The following is an 18,816-nucleotide window of genomic DNA, read 5'->3' on the forward strand; positions in this document are numbered from 1 at the left end:
ATACATGTAAAACAATTTTTAAAAAGGCATTGGTCATCATTTTGATCAAAGATTCTATATAAGAATCTTGATTAAAAGGGAGAAAATGCAGAACAGAATTTTCTGGAGCCATGCAGGCTGGATAAACCACCAAAACTATTGCCCTGAGATAATTTTTAAAACTTAAACCAAAAATATCCCCTGAAATATACTTAAAACCAAGCAATAGTTTAGCTTAACTAGTAAAAAACATGTGCCTTGAACACTATGCTCTTTTAAGAACTATCTATATGGGATCAAACTGACAAAAAACCAATGCTAAACCTGCTGCCTTTGAGTGGATTCCAACTCACAGTGACTCCACAGGACAGAGCAGAACTGCTCAATAGGGATTCCAAGGAGTGGCTGGTAGACTCAAAATGCCGGCCTTTTGGTTACCAAAATCAAACCCAGTGCCACTGAGTCGATTCCGACTCATAGCGACCCTATAGGACAGAGTAGGGTCCTCATTTCCAAGGATTGCCTGGTGGATTCGAACTGCTGACTTTTTGGTTAGCAGCCATAGCGCTTAACCACTATGCCACCAGGGTTTCCGGCCTTTTTGGTTAGCAGCCATAAAGATTAGGTAGGAACCTTTTTTTAGGAACCTAAGAGGGCAGTGAGTTTATGTTAATGGAGGAGGAACAACTCAGAAAAGGAAGGTAAGGATGGTTGTGTAATCGTAACAATGTAATCAGCGTCACTGAATTGTACGTGTAGAAAATGTTGAGTTCCTGTCTGTTTTGCTGTGTATATTCTCAACAACAAAATTAAAATAAAAAAAAAAAGCATTTTTTATAATAAGCACTAGGAATCATTCAACTGTTCCTTAAGAGTAGACTGGATAAATAAACTATGGAATATAATGGGATACTATACAACGAAAATAAATAAATTGAAGCTACAATATGGATGAATCTTCTAAAACAAAACATTGAACAAAATACAAAATAATATACTCAGTGTGATTTCATTTGCATAAAGTTTAAAATCAGGCAAAACTAAGGTACATACTAGGCAGTGGGGTTTTTTGGTCAGAATAATGTTATCTTTGAGTAGAAGAGGGAGGGAGGGTTATAATTAATAAAGATCACACAGCAAGGGCTTCTGGGGTGCCAGAATTATTCTGTTTCTGACTTGAATGTTGTAACGGATAGAACTGCGTCCCCAAAAACTATGTATCAATTTGGCTGGGCCATGATTCCCAGTATTCTGTGGTTGTCCTCCATTTTGTGATTGTAATTTTAAGTTAAAAAGGATTAGAGTGGGATTGTAACACCACCCTTACTCAGGTCACCTCCCTGATCCAAGATAAAGGGAGTTTCCCTGGGGTGTGGCCTGTACCACCTTTTCTCTCTCAAGAGATAAAAGGAAAGGGAAGCAAGCAGAGAGTTGGGGACCTCAGACCACCAAGAAAGAAGCACCGGGAGCACATAGGGTCTTTTAGACCTGGGGTTCCTGCGCAAAGAAGCTCCTAGTCCAGGAGAAGACTGATGAGAAAGACCTTCCTCCAGAGCCAAGAGAGAGAGAAAGCCTTCCCCTGGAGCTGATGCCGTGAATTTGGACTTTGAGCCTACTTTCCTGTGAGAAAATAAATTTCTCTTTGTTAAAACCATCCACTTGTGGTATTTCTGTTATGGAAGCACTAGATGACTGAAACAAATGTCAAACAGATGTTTACTATATAACTCTTCAGTATATTGCATATTTATAATTTATGTACTTTTCTTTGCGTTATATTCACAATTTTAAAGGAGTTGAAAAGAGAATGTTTTGATGCCCCCTAGCGCATACATGCTAGACAAGGCTTTACCACAAAGAAAGCTAATGGAAGACTTCAGTTACATCTCTTGAGACAGGACGGAGATTTCAAGAAGCCATGTTCTCCCACTCAGTACCCCATGCCATTTAACTTACCCAGTGGTGACGGCATATTTGATGTGGTTGCTTGTGGTATAGATAAATACCCCACTCTCATCCCAGGCCCCACTCTTGACACGAATGTTCTCATGAATGTTACACAGAGCCTCCAGTTTGCGGTTACAGATCACAATGGCTGTAAGAGGCAAAGGGCATGAGTGCTCTGCTGGATAAGGTGAGTGCAGTAGGCTGGCAGGGGTGGGGGAGGGAGGGGCTAGTCTCTGAATCAGGGGGGATATAATGAAGGCTTACCATGTTTGGCCAGTAGTGCTACATGGGACATGTCTGCTGACCAGATCACATATTTCACCTTGGAAATCTTCACCGATGCCAGAGTTCTAGGATGGAGAGAAAAGGGCAAATATGAGTTGGCGTGATTCCCTTGTCCCTGGTTATGGCCTAACTACTTCTCATTTTTATAGTACTGGAAACTGTAGTTTTAAAAATAATTCTAAATAAACATTCCCTGTAGTCACTGACTCGCACTTTGTGGCTGGCACTTTGCCACTTTCCTCTTCCCCAACCCCTTGGCCCTCACAACCATGTATTAGGGGTTTGTGTGTGTCTGTTTTTATCACTGGACTGTAAGCTCCTTTAAGTGTAGAAATTAACTGTTATTCATCTCTGTGTCCCTCTCATTCTAAGTCCCAAAAGCATTTTTTATTCAGAGCAGGTGCCCTATAAACAGATATCAAGTCCCTCACTGTAATGCTATGTGTATGTGGAGATGAAGAGTGACCATGGAGGGAAAGAGTGGCCAGACAACGCCTTGGAGCTATAGCACAGGAAGTAGCCAAGTCACAAGGCAAACTCACTTGGGCAGGGACTGAGGGGAGGGATGAAGCTCCTAATCAAGATGTCCACTCTCCCCCACTGCATGCCTGTCTGCTCAGGGGCACCTGACCCATTACCGCTTCTGCTGTACATCAAAGAGTATAATGGAGTCCGCGTCTCGAAGCAGGAGGTTGCCTGTGCCAGCATAGAAGATCTCATCACAGTTGGGCACCTGTACCTTTTTGGTGATCTCGTTCTTTAGGTTCTTGATTAGAAGCTGAGATGAGTTTTAGAAGGTGGGGTTAAGAGAGGAAGGATGTGCATCAGATGGTGACAACTGACGCCATCCCTCAGCAATTGTTCCTCAGCTTCAATAAACTAAGTACTTTTTTTCCTGTCCGAGTCAGTCCCCATTCCAGGTTAGCCCACTCCAACCAAGATCCTCTCTAAGAGCCCCTGATATCACATTGTTTTTTTCCCTTCAATTCACACACCCTGAGAAATCCAACCAAAGCCTGGGTTCCTCGATCAACCAGAGAGAGAAAACAGTGTTTCTGAGGCTTACATTTTTGTTAAGTATTTTCTTGAGAGAGCCTTGCTTATCTTGTGCTGGAATCTATTACATTTCAAGTGCCAAAGGAGGTGGCAAGATAAGGAGGGGGAGGAGTAGGCATCTACTCCTCATCCAGCCCACCCCCGTATCAAACCCAATGCTTTTTTGGCTCCTGTGTGACTTTAGCTTGGTTCTTCAGCCCAGAGACACAGTGATTATCCTCCCAATCAAACCCATTTTGAAGCCTTTATTTGGAACAGAGATTGGGGTTAGGGGAGGGGTAGAGGTAGAAGCGCAGTATGGTTACAGCTGCCCAGGGCAGAGCAGGAAAAGAACCGGGCTCCTTATTCTGCAATACGTAGGCCACTGTCACTACATGAGCTAAATTAGATTCCCGGTTTAGTCTTAACTCACCGAATGCATCCGATCTAGGACAGCAAACCGATTTCGAGCAACCCAAACGGCTGTCAGGCCTGAGGATCGCTTCCCTTCAGGGGCTAAGGAAGAACAAAACCAAGGGGCGGGAGCATATGGTGAGCCACTGGCAGGTGACAGAGTCAGGTGCCATGGAGATGCCAGTCTTGCTGGCTGCCATCTTGGCTTTGCCAGTTCAGCTGCTTCCTAACTAATTCAGCCGTAACCTGAGGCTATTGTTGAGTGACTTTTCCCCACCAGTCCCTCCAAACTCCAACCCTCACCTCTGCCAAGCCTCTTTTCTCTAGGCCAAGTGTCTGCATTTCAGCCAACACCATGTACTGGCAGAAGGGCCGCCCATCTTGGGAGACAGCACTCTCAGTCAAGCTAACGAGCAGGGCCTCCCTGGCCAAGCTGCAGCACAGCAAGCTGCCTGCAGTGTCCTAGGGCCTCCTATCAATAGGCCTCTGAACAAGCTGGAGGAGACAGAGCCCCCTCCCCAGGACGCAGCTGCTCTGCTGCTTTTAACATGCAAATGGAGACCTCCTAGTAGAATGGGGTGGGACCGAGCCCTCCCAACTAAATCTTGACAGGGCCAGCTCAGTGTTGAACAGTATTTAGCACCAAGCTGTTGCTCCATAAACATCAATCAACCATTCTAATTATCCTGAAGCGAGTTATGAAATGTTCCTCAGTTCCCAAACATCTCACTGGCTGATCAGAATTGTGAAATGGACACTATTCTCTGGGAACATTCTAGAAGGCTAAACTAAAGAAGGCACTGAAATACTTTTATCTCAATATCTGCAGGCAATAGGACAGAACATGCTGACCAGCCTTGCCCAGTGCTCCTCTGGGACCTGGGGTAAAAGGCAATTTATGAAGCTAATTACAGTGAAACCTATGAGAGCCAGAACTCCACAGAACTGCCTTGTTTTTCTGGGTCTCACAAGTTTTCCACCTTTGATAAGGTGCAGTCTTACCACTTCTCTACCTCTCCTTTGAACTGAGAATATTTTGAGTTTTCCTTCTCTGACAGGTTTTCACCTCATACTGGTTCTGGCTTTCGCAGGTTTTACTGTATTATCACAACCAACGCGTCCATTTTCCACGGGCTGGGAAACCACACTACTCAAGCTTTTGCTTTGTCTCTCTTTTCTGCTGCCCATCTTTGGGCTACACTTTTACTAACTACCAAAACCAAAACCAAACCCACTACCACTGAGTAGATTCTGACCCATAGTGACCTTATAGGACAGAGTAGAACTGCCACACGGGGTTTCCAAGGAGCAGCTGATGGATTCAAACTGCGGACCTTTTGGTAAGCAGCCGAGCTCTTAAACACTGACCACTGCCTCAAAGGAGGGAGAAGGGAAAATAAAAGTGGTAATAAAGTAAACCTAAGGTATTTTAAACTCTATCAGTTGTAAACACATTTAGGGAAAAAGTAAAGGGGTGGGTGGGGAGGGACCAAACCACAAGATTTGGTCAGAGATGGCTTTAATTCATTAATTTATAGGAGAGACTTTGGGTTATGGATACCAAATACATACATATTTTCTCTCCTTCTTGTCACAATTAAAAAGAGAATGAACTGTATCAGGAGAAATAATGATACAGTGGCGCTCACAAAGAAGAAAGAGTCAACAAAATATCTGTCAGGATTTGTCGATGGGGTCTAACATATGAAACTATGCTATTAAGAAGGGGACCGGAAGGATAAACCTCTGGCCTGATGGTTTGTATAAACCCACTAGTAGAAGTGAGCTGAAAGAGTGTAAGAGTCCAATCTAGTCTGAGAATCCATTTTGTCAGCAAGTTCTGACAGTAACAAGGGACGGCGGTGATGGGGAGATAGGCAGGGGTCTCAGCTGGATCCGGGGGTCCCAGCTGGGGTTTGAGGCTGTTAGCAGCCTCGTCTTTCTGACACGCAAAAGGAAGCAAATCGGATCTGGATGCGGATGGGAGAGAATAAATCCCTAGTCACAGGATGAGACATTCCAGGATTGGAACCACATTTTTAAATAAATGAAACTACCAGGGTGAAAGTCATCTTGGCTGACAATAAACGAGGATAACATGCTGTGCTGAAAGAGAAAATGGAGAGTTTCTAATAACTAAATTATAAAATATATATATCTAGCTGGGGTAATAAAATGAGGGAGGAACATGAATATTTCACACCCTGGTCGCCTCTGATGCAATTGTCAGCAGCACCTGCCAAAAGACATGAGTGATGTGTCCATGGCCTGGGGATGGGATGTAAAAAACTTGAAGAGGAGTGATGATGTGGGTGAGGAGAGCGGGAAGCAGAGTGGGGTAGACAAAGAGAATGCCTACCATCAGGATTCTGGGAATCAGCATCCTTGGGGATGGTGTACAGGTCATAAGTGCTATTCTCTAAGTTGCTGGCTCTCTGTAGAGGAAAGGAGGAAATTAAATTGTTAGTGAAAGGCAGCCAAGACACCAGCTTATTTTGACAGACAAAACAGCTGCATTACAGAGACACCAATCTGAAGCTGTACTTTTCTCAACCTTCACTCAGAGGTCATTTGAATGTTTCCACATCTAAGAACTATAGGGCTGTTTGCCAAAGAACACAGCATTCATGTACTTTATTTATTCTCCAAAGACACTGGTATTTAGATGAAAACAAGGAGTGCTGTCAATCCCACAAATTAGTTGACTAAAACCCTGATATCCTGGCACCCCTCCGAGTATACGCATTGTTATGGATTGAACTGTGTCCTCCCAAAATGTATGTTGGAGTCCTAACACCTACACCTATGGATATAATTCCACTGGGGAGGGTTCCCTTTATTATGGTAATGAGGCCCTATCAATGTGGGGTTATGTCCTAAATTTACCACTTTTTGGATTATAAAAAGAGCAGATTAGATATAGAAGCAAGCACAAACTGGGGAAAATAGATGCTGTCTTAATTATCTAGCGCTGCTATAACAGAAATACCACAAGTAGATGGCTTTAACAAACAGAAATTTATTTTCTCACAGTTTAGGAGGCTAAAAGTCTGATCTCAGGATGCCAGCTTTAGGGGAAGGCTTTCTCTGTCAGCTCTGGAGGAAGGTCTTTGTCTCTTTTAGCTTCTGCTCCTGAGTGATTTTCATGTGGCTTGGCATCTCTCTTCCCCCATCTCTGCTTCTTTTGCTTGCTTGTTTAATCTTTTTTATATCTCAAAAGAGACTGACTCAAGATACAACCTACATGAATCCTGCTTCATTAACAAAACAAAGTCAACCCATTCCCAAAGGGGATTATAACCACAGGTAGAGAGGTTTTTTGGGGGGACATAATTCAATCCAAAACAGATGCCACGTAAAGATGGCCAAGGGACAGACAGACACAGGGGTTACAGAAGCTGATACAAAACAGGATCTTCCCCCAGAGCTGACAGAGAAAGCCTCCCCCTAAATCTGGTGCCCTGAATTTGAACTTCTAGTCTCCTGAACTGTGAGAAAATAAATTTCTGTTCTTTAAAGTCACCATTGTGGTATTTCTGTTACAGTAGCACTAGGAAACTAAGATACTCATCAACTTAAAAATCTGCTTGAAAGAAAAAAGACATCCAGTGGGTTTAATGAAAACTGCCAAGAGGAGAATATGGTACTCATAGATGCTGAAGGAGGACTGGGAGTAGACACTGGAGGTCAAATGGGGAAAGACAGGTTTTCGTTCTTGGCAGCCAGGGCACTAAAATTAGAATGCTATTTTCTTTTTTTTCCAATTTGTGTGGCAAGAACTAAGGAAGGCTACCTGATGATCCTAAAGGCAACTCCACTGAAAGGAACCTCCCCACCATGGCAGTTCTCCTATTTTTATCCAAATGGAGCAATAAAGACAAGCATCCCTCTTGCATAGAAGAGATACAGTCCTAAACATTCTCTCAAATCATTCTTAGTGATCTGGGTCATTCACCGCAATGTTCCATTAAGTTCAGAAGTTATTAGCCGTAACATGTTTATGACAACTGAAGCCTATCTGGTGTGAGCCTGAGTGTCTACTGTTAAAAAAAAAAAAAACTGTTAGCTCTCTCAAAATGACCATTAAACAGCTTCTAAGAAGTTATTACAGATTCACTAAGGGCATGAGAAAGAGACGACTCAAAAATGGAGAGATTTTAGGAAGACTCCATGGGTTACTTACCGTACACAGGAGAACTGCATTTTCTGCAGGATTGTATGACATATTGAACACTGGAAACTTGGAACCACTAGAGATATACAGAGAAAAAAAAGAAAACAGGGAAGGGGCATAAGGACAGAAGGAATATCCTCTATTTATCCTGCTCCTCCTACCTTTCCAATCTTTAGTCATATATACATCACTTCTATAATCAGGAATATAAATAAATATTGCATTTATACTCTTTCTTCCTTTACCTTGGAGACTTCCCTCTCTCAGCTATGAGTAAACAATAGTTTGAAAAGCCAACTCTATTACAACTCATTATTTAACAGGAGGTAAGGTTAGGATTCACTATAGTGAATCAGACTGGTTCTGCTTGGGTACAAATTCCTACACATAATTGCAGTGGACACCATAGGGCCGCATGATGTGATTTGTCTCTGGCTGGCTTGTCCTGCCCCTTGGAGTGCTCACATAAACCAATCTTTTATTGTAGTGATGCTGGAGGGTGGATAGCAAACCCTCATGCCAAAGTTTGCCACCATGAATGTTTTAGCACGCTGATGCAGCTGGCTTTCCAAGAGGACAGCTCCTTTTGCCAGGCATCCCAGAGGTTATCATCTCCTCAGAGTTAAGAGTTTCCAGAGACATATATTCTGGTTCAGAATTGTACACATGTTGTTGGAAAGCAAAGGAAGAGTTACAGAAAGTGATACCAAATAAAAGCAGAAAGCCTGTCACCAAGTTAGGCTGCTCTCTACCAGAACACTCTCCAGGTCTGTAAGAGACCTGGCAGACTATGGGGGTATGATTTCCTCTCCACAGGGTCACTAGCATTCTCAATTAGGGAATTCCCATTCTACTCATACCACCTACTTGCCCACCATGCTCTTAGGGTTTAAACTGAGCAGCCTTAGCTGTGGAGATCCCATCTGTGACGAGATTAGATTCAAAATGTTCTTAAAGAACAGATCCAGTTTGTGGGTATTGTACCATGGTGATGGATGAGAGGGTTTGGAGAGAAGAAGTTAATCAGATTTACCTCCGTAACTGCATAACAGCAACATCTTTGGAGCTATTGAAATCCAACTGACGCAAGAACCGGTCCTTGACATAATGCAGCATGTTGCCATGAACAGCATAGGCTGGCCGTTCCCGTTCCAGTTTAAACACAATCATGCCACCGTCGTGTCCTGGGGCGCAGGAAGGAGAGAGAGAGAAAAAAAAATAGCTGTAGGCAGGAAAGAAAGCTAGAAACAGGAGACATATGACGACTAAGCTTGGGCATGTATGCTAAAAACAAGACACTTGAACACATCCCTTATTGGCCATCTTTAGTCAAATTCGTAGAATCTAGTCAAATAAATCTAAATCATTTCCTAATACTACATCACACTGCCACAGTTAAAACATTCCCTCATGTGTTCTGTGTTCCCCTACCTCTTGGCACAAACCTGTATTATAGCACTTAGCACCTCGCACCTTGTTTAGGACTACCAGCCTCACTAGACTGTGAACTCCCTGGAAGCAGAAATTACAGTAACTCCCAGACCCCAGCACACAAGAGCATACAAAACATCTCCTGAATGAATGGATATTAGTTTAAAAAGCCTTTCTCGTTTTTTAAAAACGTTTTGCTTTTTCTCAACTAGTATCATCCATCCCCTAGAGAAACCTTCTGTCCTTGTCCTCCTGAAGTCCTGTCTCCATAGTAAGCCAGACTGCATCACGCCCCCGCTCAAAATCTTCTAATAGCTTTTCATCCATTCAAAATAAAATCCTAAGTCCAGACGACGGCTGGCAACACAATGCCCAGTCTAGGCATGGTCTCACCCCGTTACTTAGCCCCGTACCCGCTGTGCCCCAACTGGCCTCTGTGACGTTCCTCGGACACACTGAGCACCTCTCATATCACTGCCTCGTGTTTGCTGTTCCCGGTGGTTCCTTCCCCTTCACTTTCCTGACCACCTGATATGAAACCTCAGTCTCTACATTCATCCTTTTCTGTCCCCTACTTTTGATTAGTTATCTTTCATCGCACATCATTTTACATATTTATTATTTTATTGTCTATCTCCCTCCACTAGTAATAAAAGCTTACATAAAGATAGGACTTTGTTTAATGCACTGCTATTACACCAGCACCCAGAACAGGCCTGGCACTCAGCACGTATTTGCTAAATGAATGAATAAATCTCAGCTTCTAGTTCCCTCTAGTCTGAGAACTCCAAGTGTACAGTATCAGGCTCCCATGTCTCCCGGGAACCAATCACAGAGAACTGGCTTTATCGTTAATTGGATCTTGATGGAGAAGGGAACACTAAGAGAACACAACTCCAAGAAGATAAAGGGGAAAACAAGGAGAAAAGCTCCAACTAACTGGCTCTGAGAAGTCTACTTCTCATGCTAACCTGCTGTGCATTTACTGGAGACAAAGCTAATGGAGAATCATTCTTAAGTCTCATAAACTCTGAACTAAAGCAAAGGAAAAAAAAAAGGAAATGGCCCTTACCTGCAGCAAACAGGTTGAGGTTGGGGTGGGCAGCCAGGACCCAGAATCGATCATGATCCCTGCGGAAGGTCTGAACTCCAGTCCTAGAAAAGCAAAAGGTACACAGAGAAGAATATTCATTTCCTAGGAATCTTCAGCCTGTCACACACAGTAACACTGAGTGCTAAACTGGCAAGCTGATTAAATAATTAAACCAGGGACAGTAAATTTCACAGCCTAAGTAAATGTGTTATTATAGTTAGTTCCCACAGAATCAATTCAATTCTACCAAAGAACAGAAAGAGATGACTTTAAACGGGCCATACTGTTTTAATATTTCAATTTCCCCCATGCATCATGATTTTCTACTACGCTGTTTTGATTTCAGTTTACTTCTCTAGCTTCAGAATTAGAGGGAGGAGCGAAGGAGAAGAACATGCTTAAATTTAGAAATTTGAAGTGATCTAGATATCAGTCAACTTGACTAAAAATTTGTAAAAATGCTAGCTGGTCTCCAGGTCTCTTCAAGTTTTCAAAATATTTGATTTGATTTTTCTAGGCTTGATGATGAAGATTGATAAATAAAAATATACTAATCTCATTTAAAAAAAGAGAGTGAGAGAGAAAAATGGGTTCTCCGCTGGAGAACATCACACAACATCAGTAAGGTCCTTACCGCTTAGACATATCCCACACCCGGATACTCTTGTCCTCAGAATTGCTGAGGATCAACTCTTGGCGAGGGTGGAAGACAGCACAAGATACATTGTTGTAATGGCCTCGGCAGGTATCAACCTCCCATGCCTTTGATTCTGAAAGACGAAAGAGAATTAGGTCATCTGTAGGTATGACACCCTCTTTACTAAATGCTAGGTATGACTACAAAACGCTAAAATCAGTATCTTCTTTCTGACAGGGCAATCCTTTTCACTTAAGTCTCTTAACCTTCGCATAGTTCTTTTGTTTTTTATTCTGACCCTGCATTCTCCACCATCACCCCTCACACTGTTTTATTTGTCCTGAAAGCCTTAGTCCCTAGCTGCCATTCCAGAATAAATGTAAGCTCCGTTAGGCAGGGCCCTTGTCCGTGTTAGTCATTACTATATCTCCAGAGGCTTGAACAATGCCTATTACAAAGTAGGTGCTCAATAAAAATTTGTCAAATGAACAAATTAATTAATTCTTACCCTTAACCCTGCTCATATGCCTCAAAATCAGGATGTCATCAGAGGAAAAAAAGGGAAAGGGGGCAATTCTATGCTCCCAGGATTGGCATAAGATAACCACCTAAGGTAGGAAAATAGGTCAGAGTCCAAAAGACTTCATGAGTTCACCTTGCTGGCCAGAAGTCAATGTCTTAGACGCCGCGGTAATAATGTCACTGGTTCACTCACCGTTCATGCGCCAGATCTTCACTTGACGGTCATCTGCCCCAGATACAATAAGGGGCATAGTGGGGTGGAAAGCGGCCCAATTTACTCCACGATCATGGCCCTATGGAAAATCAGAAGTGTTTCTTCTAAAATGGCTTTACAGTTGCTGACTCAAAGCAAATCAATGAACCATGCTGGTGGCTCTAAAGATGTTGCTGATTTTTACTCTTTATGTGGAAGTCTCAAGGGACTACGCTGCTCTAAGATTCTGAACAGGAGAGTCTCCGTGTCAATCCATCCGATATTACCCTCCAAATTCTCATGGGAATTCCCAGCCCTTTCTATTCTCAAATTCAGCTTCATCTGCATTTGAGATACACTGGTTTTTTTTTTAAATTTTCTTTTAGTTTTTGGTGAAAACACACATCAACCCATGCTCCTATTTAACAATTTCTACATATAGTGTTTGGACGCTTTGTTTACATTCTTCACATTGTGCCAACATGTCTCCTTATTTCTGCTCTACTTGTTTCACCCCCACTCATTTAGACTCGCTGCCCCCCTAAACTTCTCATCCATGCTTTAGAGTTACTGCTGTCATCTTGTCATTTTTTCTTAAGCACAATAATTAAGGATGACATTATTCACTTTTTGAGCTAAACTGTTTTTTTGTTGTTGTTGTTAAAGATGACTTCAGGGGATGGGCTTGTTTCAAGGTTTGAAGTATACTACCTTATTTTATTACTGGTCTAAATTATATCTTATTTCTGCAACAAATTATTAACATCTCAAGAATAACAATTATTTTTTCTTTTTTTATTGTACTTTAGGTAAAGGTTTACAGAACTAGCTTCTCATTAAACAGTTAGTACACATATTGTTTTATGGCATTGGTTAACAACCCCACAACATATTGACACTCTCCCTTTTCAACCTTGGGTTTCCTATTACCAGCTTTCTTGTCCCCTCCTGCCTTCTAGTCCTTGCCGCTGGACTGGTGTGCCCCTTTAGTCTGGTTTTGTTTTATGGACCTGTCCGACTTTTGGCTGAAGGGTGAACTTCAGGAATGACTTCATTACTGAGCCAAAGGGGTGCCCAGGGGCCATGCTCTCAAGGTTTCTCCAGTCTCTGTGAGGCCAGCAAGTCTGGTCTTTCTTTTCTTTTTAGTTTTTATTGTGCTTTAAGTGAAAGTTTATAAATCAAGTCAGTCTCTCATATAAAAATTTATATACACCTTGCTATATACTCCTAGTTGCTCTCCCTCTAATGAGACAGCACACTCGTTCCCTCCACTCTCTATTTTTGTGTCCATTTGGCCAGCTTCTGATGCCCTCTGCCCTTTCATCTCCCCTCCAGACAGAAGCTGCCCACATAGTCTCATGTGTCTACTTAATCCAAGAAGCTCATTCTTCACCAGTATCATTTTCTATCCCATAGTCCAGTCCAATCCCTGTCTGAAAAGTAGGCTTTGGGAATGGTTCCAGTCTTGGGCTAACAGATGGTCTCCGGATCATGACCTCGGGGGTCATTCTAGTGTCAGTCAGACCATTAAGTCTGGTCTTTTTATGAGAATTTGAGGTCTGCATCCCACTGCTCTCCTGCTCCCTCAGGGGTTCTCTGTCGTAAAAACGGTATTTTTTATAATTTAAAGCAGCAATTCTCAAGTGTAGTATGCAAACCCCTAGGAAGTCCCCAGGACCTGTTAAGGTGGTTTGCAGAGTCAAAACTATTTTCATTGCAATACTAAGATTTTATTTGCTTTTTTCATTATTATTCTCTCATGAGTGTACAGCAGAGCTTCCCAGAGGCTACGTGACGTGCGATGATGTCATCGCTGTCAACTAATGGAACGTGCGCTCATGTTTCATGTTTTAAAAAGTTCTTAGTTTTACTTCTAATATGGTAAAAATTAAAAACAAAAACTCTTTGGGGTCCTCAATAAATTTTTAAAGTATAAAGAGGTCTTAAGACCAAAAAGTTTAAGAACTGCTGATTTTAAGACACTCTATATCATATAGTTATACTCTACTCTGACAGAATCACAGGTAAGGTAGTTTTGAACCAGTAGTTTTTTGGTTTTTTTTTTAACAACATTTTATTGTGTTTTTGGTGAGAGTTTACACAGCAAGTTAGGTTCCCACTTGACAATTTTAGCACAAAACCCAGCACTATTTTTGAGAGGTATCATGGTGTGCTGAAAAGCACCAGGGTTTTGGAGTCAGGCAGACTCAAGTTCAAATCCCAGTTCTTCCATTTGCTAGGTATATGTGGACTTAGGCAAACCGCTTAATTTTTCTAAATTTCTCTCTCTCTCTTTTTTTAATCTGCAGAATGGGGTTAAGAATACCTACTTCTGTGGATAGCTGTGAGGATAAAATTAGGTAATATAAAATATAGTTTCTTTTCCTTATGTCTATTTTCCCACCATGCAGCAAGTTACCCACACATGGTTGGTTCTCAATAACTTTGATTAAATTAATTCTTCCTCTCACAAGGGGCTTGAGAATGGGCTCTACTTTCAGATGGTGATAGGGCCTACAACCAGCTTTCTCTCTCTCCCCATTCGTTTATAACGTAATACGACTCTCTCTCAGGTTGCATGGAAGCTTCATTTTTCTGCTGACTCACTCATCACTCCATCTCTAGTGCCTAGAGCAGTGCCAAAGGCTTCATAAGCACTCCATAGATCCGTAGTGAAGGAATGAGGAAATGAGCAGCATGCTGTCACTGTTGCCCTAGAGAAGAGCCCACATCCAGCACTGGGTGTAGCGATAAGTACCTCCAGCACATGCTTCACCACTGCGTCCGTAGTTCCAAACAGATCGACCCCAGTTATTCCTCTCACATCTGACTCCACTGCACCAGGGGACAAGTTTTTTTTCCTTAGACCTTTGAAGGGTAAGGAATGGGATGAAAAATGCAAACAAAATGTCATCAAAAAGGGTACAGTAGCAGAAGCACAGGAAAGTACAGTCACAGACTAACATTAAAGAAGAAGAGGGGAAAAAGAAATAGAAAGAAACTAAAGAAAAAAGGAAAAAAGAGACTCAAGAGCTCCTACCTCTTTCTTAAAATGTTCGAAACATTAAAAGTACATTCACTTCTCTTTTGCTCCCCTAACACCAGCTTAACAGACCTACTACTGGTCCTTCTGGAAAAGGCCACCCCAACTTCTGAATCAGCCAACCTCAAGAGGTATCTACTTCAGATAATGCCTATTTTCCAAACTCTCCAATGTTCTCGAGATGTGGCCTCAAATGGTAAACATTCAAGCCTTACTTTCAACTTCATAAAATCTAAACAACTTTTCTTCCACCATTTCAAAAATTTTTAAAGAAAAGCTGTCATCTCGGAAGCGCTACGCCTCAGTGCTTCTCAAACTGAAAGTCTTGTAGGTAACTCATGGGAAGTTCCAAATAGATTATGAAAACTGGACCTATGAAGGACAGAACAGCTACTTGGTAGAAGATACACAGAACTATGGGCTACATACAAAGTATACTCATACCTTCTATTTGACTTCCAGGCTGGGTATAAGTCTGACTACATGTATTCTGCCATTAAAACTTATGGAGGCTGTTCTCTCTTAAGAGAAATCAGCCCATAATTTTAAAACATATGGAAAAAAGACACCGGAAGGAAAAGAGTCTTATCTGTATAAGGCCCACGCTAACGGCTCAAATACATCCATCTTTCAAAGCTATTTGTGCTATAGTCAGAACCAAAACTATGACAACAATGCTACCGCCTTACATTTGAAAAACTCTTCGTAATTTTCAAAGCATTCTTACACATGTTATGTGATTTGACCCTGATAATCCTTTGAGGCAGGTAAGCCAGGTATAATTATACCAGTTTACAGATGAGGAAAGAAAAGAACTGGGACTAAAATCCTATCTTTTGAAGTGTTTTTGAGAAAAAGTGGGAGGTTAAACTACCTTACACTAGTAAAAACAATTACCTCTAATAGGGAGAAAATAAAACCTATCACTGAGAATAAAACCTAAATAGCTTCAAACCTAAAACTTGCCATCTATAAAACAATACGAGAACCTCAACGATCGCATTAAAAGATTGTTTTAAAGTTACCATGTTCCTTCTGTTACAGCAGTGCCTAAACATCAGCAGGGGAGGAGCAAGAGCTTAAAAAGCCACGGCAGTTCTCATTCTCAGTCCAAAAGGGGCATTTATGCAATAGGTGGGAAGAAATAAAAGCTGGTGCTTAAAAAAAGCACTCTCACAAGACTTCATAAATACATAATCACAAGGATGCCTCCTTTTACTTATTTTGCTTGTCTCTTTAATGGGACCTGTCAACTTGTTCTAATGAGTCTGGTTTATGAAACTGATTCAAAGGAAGACAAAATGACAGACAGCTGTGAGGAACTTCACCTCCGATAAGCTTCAACAAACACATTAAAAGGGAAAGCTGTATGACAGAATGAAAGCCTTTGTTGCACTTGCGTGTAATGATCCAGGAAAAGAGGAAGGGCAAAAACAGACAGATGAATAGTGACAGGCAGTGAAAAGATACTTAGGGAAGAAATATTTGCGCCTTCGACAAGCCACTCACGAGGGCTGAACGACAGATGGAAAATTTCTACAGCAGCTACCCAAATCCAGAGGGAAGAGAAGACACTCTCAGAACGGACCAGTTTGATGCACACCTCCCAATGGGGACCAGAGGAAGCAATAAAAAGAAAGGGATGAGGACAGGATTTGGCAGCAAATTAATACGTTTTTAGTAGCTGTTTCAAAGATTGAGCCTGAATTACATGGGCTTAGCATGCAAAGGTATAAGCACATTAAAATAACTGTCAGCTTACTTGGAAACTCAAGCTAAAGAAATAACCTGTCTTATCTACCTAGGTTGTAAACATATTTCCTTTGAAACAAATAACTTTTGCCAGGCTAACACAAAAGATTACGGTCAAGCTAAGCCTCACTGACATGATCTTCACAAGGGAGGTATCATGGGACAGGCTTTCCTTTAAAGATTTCTATATTTTCTTGTTTACCTAGCTCCGAGTGTGCCCTTTCTAAGAGAGACACTCAGAAAAATTAAAATTTTCACCCATAGTCTAAATTTGGGGTATTCATTCTTTTACTCAGAACCAACTTTCTCCCTCTTGGAAATATCAGCTCTGGTCTCTGACAGGCCTGAAAACTAATCCCTCCTCCTGTGTTCAGCACTTATTTGAACTCAAGCAAAAACAACTATGCTGAAAAGAGTATGCTGACTACTAGAAAAGGAAAGAAAAAGTGCAAAAGTTAACCCCAAAAGCTCCTTCCACTTCGTTAAATACCAAAGCATCTCCTTCCACTCTGGTTAAGGGGTTACTGGAAGTCAAGAGAGCTGGAGGAAGAGAAGAACACTTAGAAATATTAAAAGAGAGCACTGATATTAGTACAGCAAGTTAGCATGAAATTCTCACTACCACATATACTAAGCATAGCAATTACAATGTTATTATACAGTAATCCATGCATTTCACACATTCAAGAGCAAGTATAAACCCCACTGGGGTCACACTCTCTCCCTCTCTTCTCCGATCTAGGGCCCTTAATTCTGATGCAAAAATAATTTCTGCCCGTAAAAGGTGAAGAATAGAGTTTCTTGCCTTGGGCATTTCACGGTCACAGACAAGAAACCTTCCACCTGATTGTCCCAACTTGCTTTAGCTATGCCACAGGGAACACGCTGTGCTAGTACCAGGTGGCACAAGCAGCACTTTTAGAGGGGAACAGAGTAAGGCCCTTCTGAATCTGATATTCTGGAGAACAGTTAAAGCCCTAATGCCCAAAAGCAGTGGTTTAGGTATGTAATCAATTAGCTTCTCTGCTATGATCTAGAACGGCATTACCTACGGTATACTACTCCTGGAAGAGCTGAAAAGAGTCAAAGTATTTTCTGTAGGGCTTAATTCTCTCACAGAATCTCAGCTGAGAAAGGCTATTTTAAAAAATTGCCCCAGATCAGCTAGAGTAGCATCAGCCAGGATCCAACTCCACCAGGCTCCTATATCCTGAGACAGAGAGGGTGCTCTGAATGTGTGCACAGTAAAAACTGTAGAGAACCATATCTAGGTAACTGTGAGAGTGGATGCTAAGATCCCTGGGACTGGCAGTGAGGAGAGGCCACAGACCCACCGTGCCTGTGCCTAGCTCCTCCTGCTGGCATGACTGGTCACATCTGGGTGTACTTCAAAAAGCCTAGTTAGTTTGACGAAAAACTGCAATGGCAAAAACCCTAGAAGACAGTATAATTGTCCTATCACCGATGCAATCTTGCTCACACTAAAACAAAACTAAACCTGTTGCCATCAAGTCAATTCTGACTCACGCAGACCCTACAGGACAGAGTACAACTGCCCCACACAGGGTTTCCAAGGCTATAATTCTTTACAGATGCAGACTGACACATCTTTCTCCCACGGAGCGGCTGGTAGGTTCGAACTGCCCACCTTTAGGTTGGCAGACCAGCACTTAACCACTATGCCACCAGGGCTCCTTCTTTTTACACTAAACCAAACCCAAACCCACTGCCGTCAAGTCAATTCTGACTCATAGCGACCCTACGGGACAGAGTAGAACTGCCCCGTAGAGTTTCCAAGGAGAGCCTGGTGGATTCAAACTGCCGGCCTTATGGTTAACTGCTGATGCACTTAACCACTACGCCTCCCTTCTAATTCTGAGCCTGCAAAAATGGCAACGACAACATGATCAGAGATTCTGCTCTCCCATTGTCCCATCTCCCCTTGGCTTATTTTTATGCTACGTGAATCTTAAACAACTGCTGTCACAACATCCCAAACGCTGCATCTGGGAATCTAGCTTTTTCTGCCTGCTGTTGATTAATGGCTTAGAAGAACGGCAAATGCTACACTGCCCCTGCCTACCAGGCCACAAGATATCTGGGAGAAGTCATCACCTTACTTGTACAAGGCAGAAAGGTTGCTGTTTTCTTACCATTACAAACCAGCAAGGACCTATGAAGTGGCCTTCTTTTTATAGAATGAAAACAGTTTTGTAGTCTAGCCACTAACCTTTCAGAGAACCCAATCTCCAAGAATTTCTAAGGCAAAAAAAAAAAAAAAAAGACTAGAAAGAGACAATTCAGCAAGTGA

At 42.0% G+C, this 18,816-nt stretch overlaps 1 protein-coding gene across 2 annotated transcripts in view; it reads right to left on the minus strand.

Annotated features, from left to right (window-relative positions):
• Window positions 1–18,816, minus strand: part of COPA (COPI coat complex subunit alpha) — a 63,851-nt gene that overhangs the window by 32,244 nt on the left and 12,791 nt on the right. The window contains exons 7-17 of one of the 2 annotated variants that reach the window (XM_049880973.1): window positions 14,469–14,578; window positions 11,711–11,810; window positions 10,993–11,128; window positions 10,338–10,420; window positions 8,868–9,018; window positions 7,844–7,910; window positions 6,020–6,095; window positions 3,680–3,762; window positions 2,850–2,989; window positions 2,191–2,276; window positions 1,936–2,101 (exon numbers count right to left, since the gene is read on the minus strand). In XM_049880973.1, coding sequence (XP_049736930.1) covers window positions 1,936–2,101; window positions 2,191–2,276; window positions 2,850–2,989; window positions 3,680–3,762; window positions 6,020–6,095; window positions 7,844–7,910; window positions 8,868–9,018; window positions 10,338–10,420; window positions 10,993–11,128; window positions 11,711–11,810; window positions 14,469–14,578 — 1,198 coding nt within the window. The remainder of the gene's footprint in view (window positions 1–1,935; window positions 2,102–2,190; window positions 2,277–2,849; window positions 2,990–3,679; window positions 3,763–6,019; window positions 6,096–7,843; window positions 7,911–8,867; window positions 9,019–10,337; window positions 10,421–10,992; window positions 11,129–11,710; window positions 11,811–14,468; window positions 14,579–18,816) is intronic. The other variant, XM_049880974.1, reaches the window with a different exon arrangement.

Source organism: Elephas maximus, chromosome 3, assembly GCF_024166365.1.
Source record: "Elephas maximus indicus isolate mEleMax1 chromosome 3, mEleMax1 primary haplotype, whole genome shotgun sequence".
Lineage (NCBI taxonomy): Eukaryota > Metazoa > Chordata > Mammalia > Proboscidea > Elephantidae > Elephas > Elephas maximus.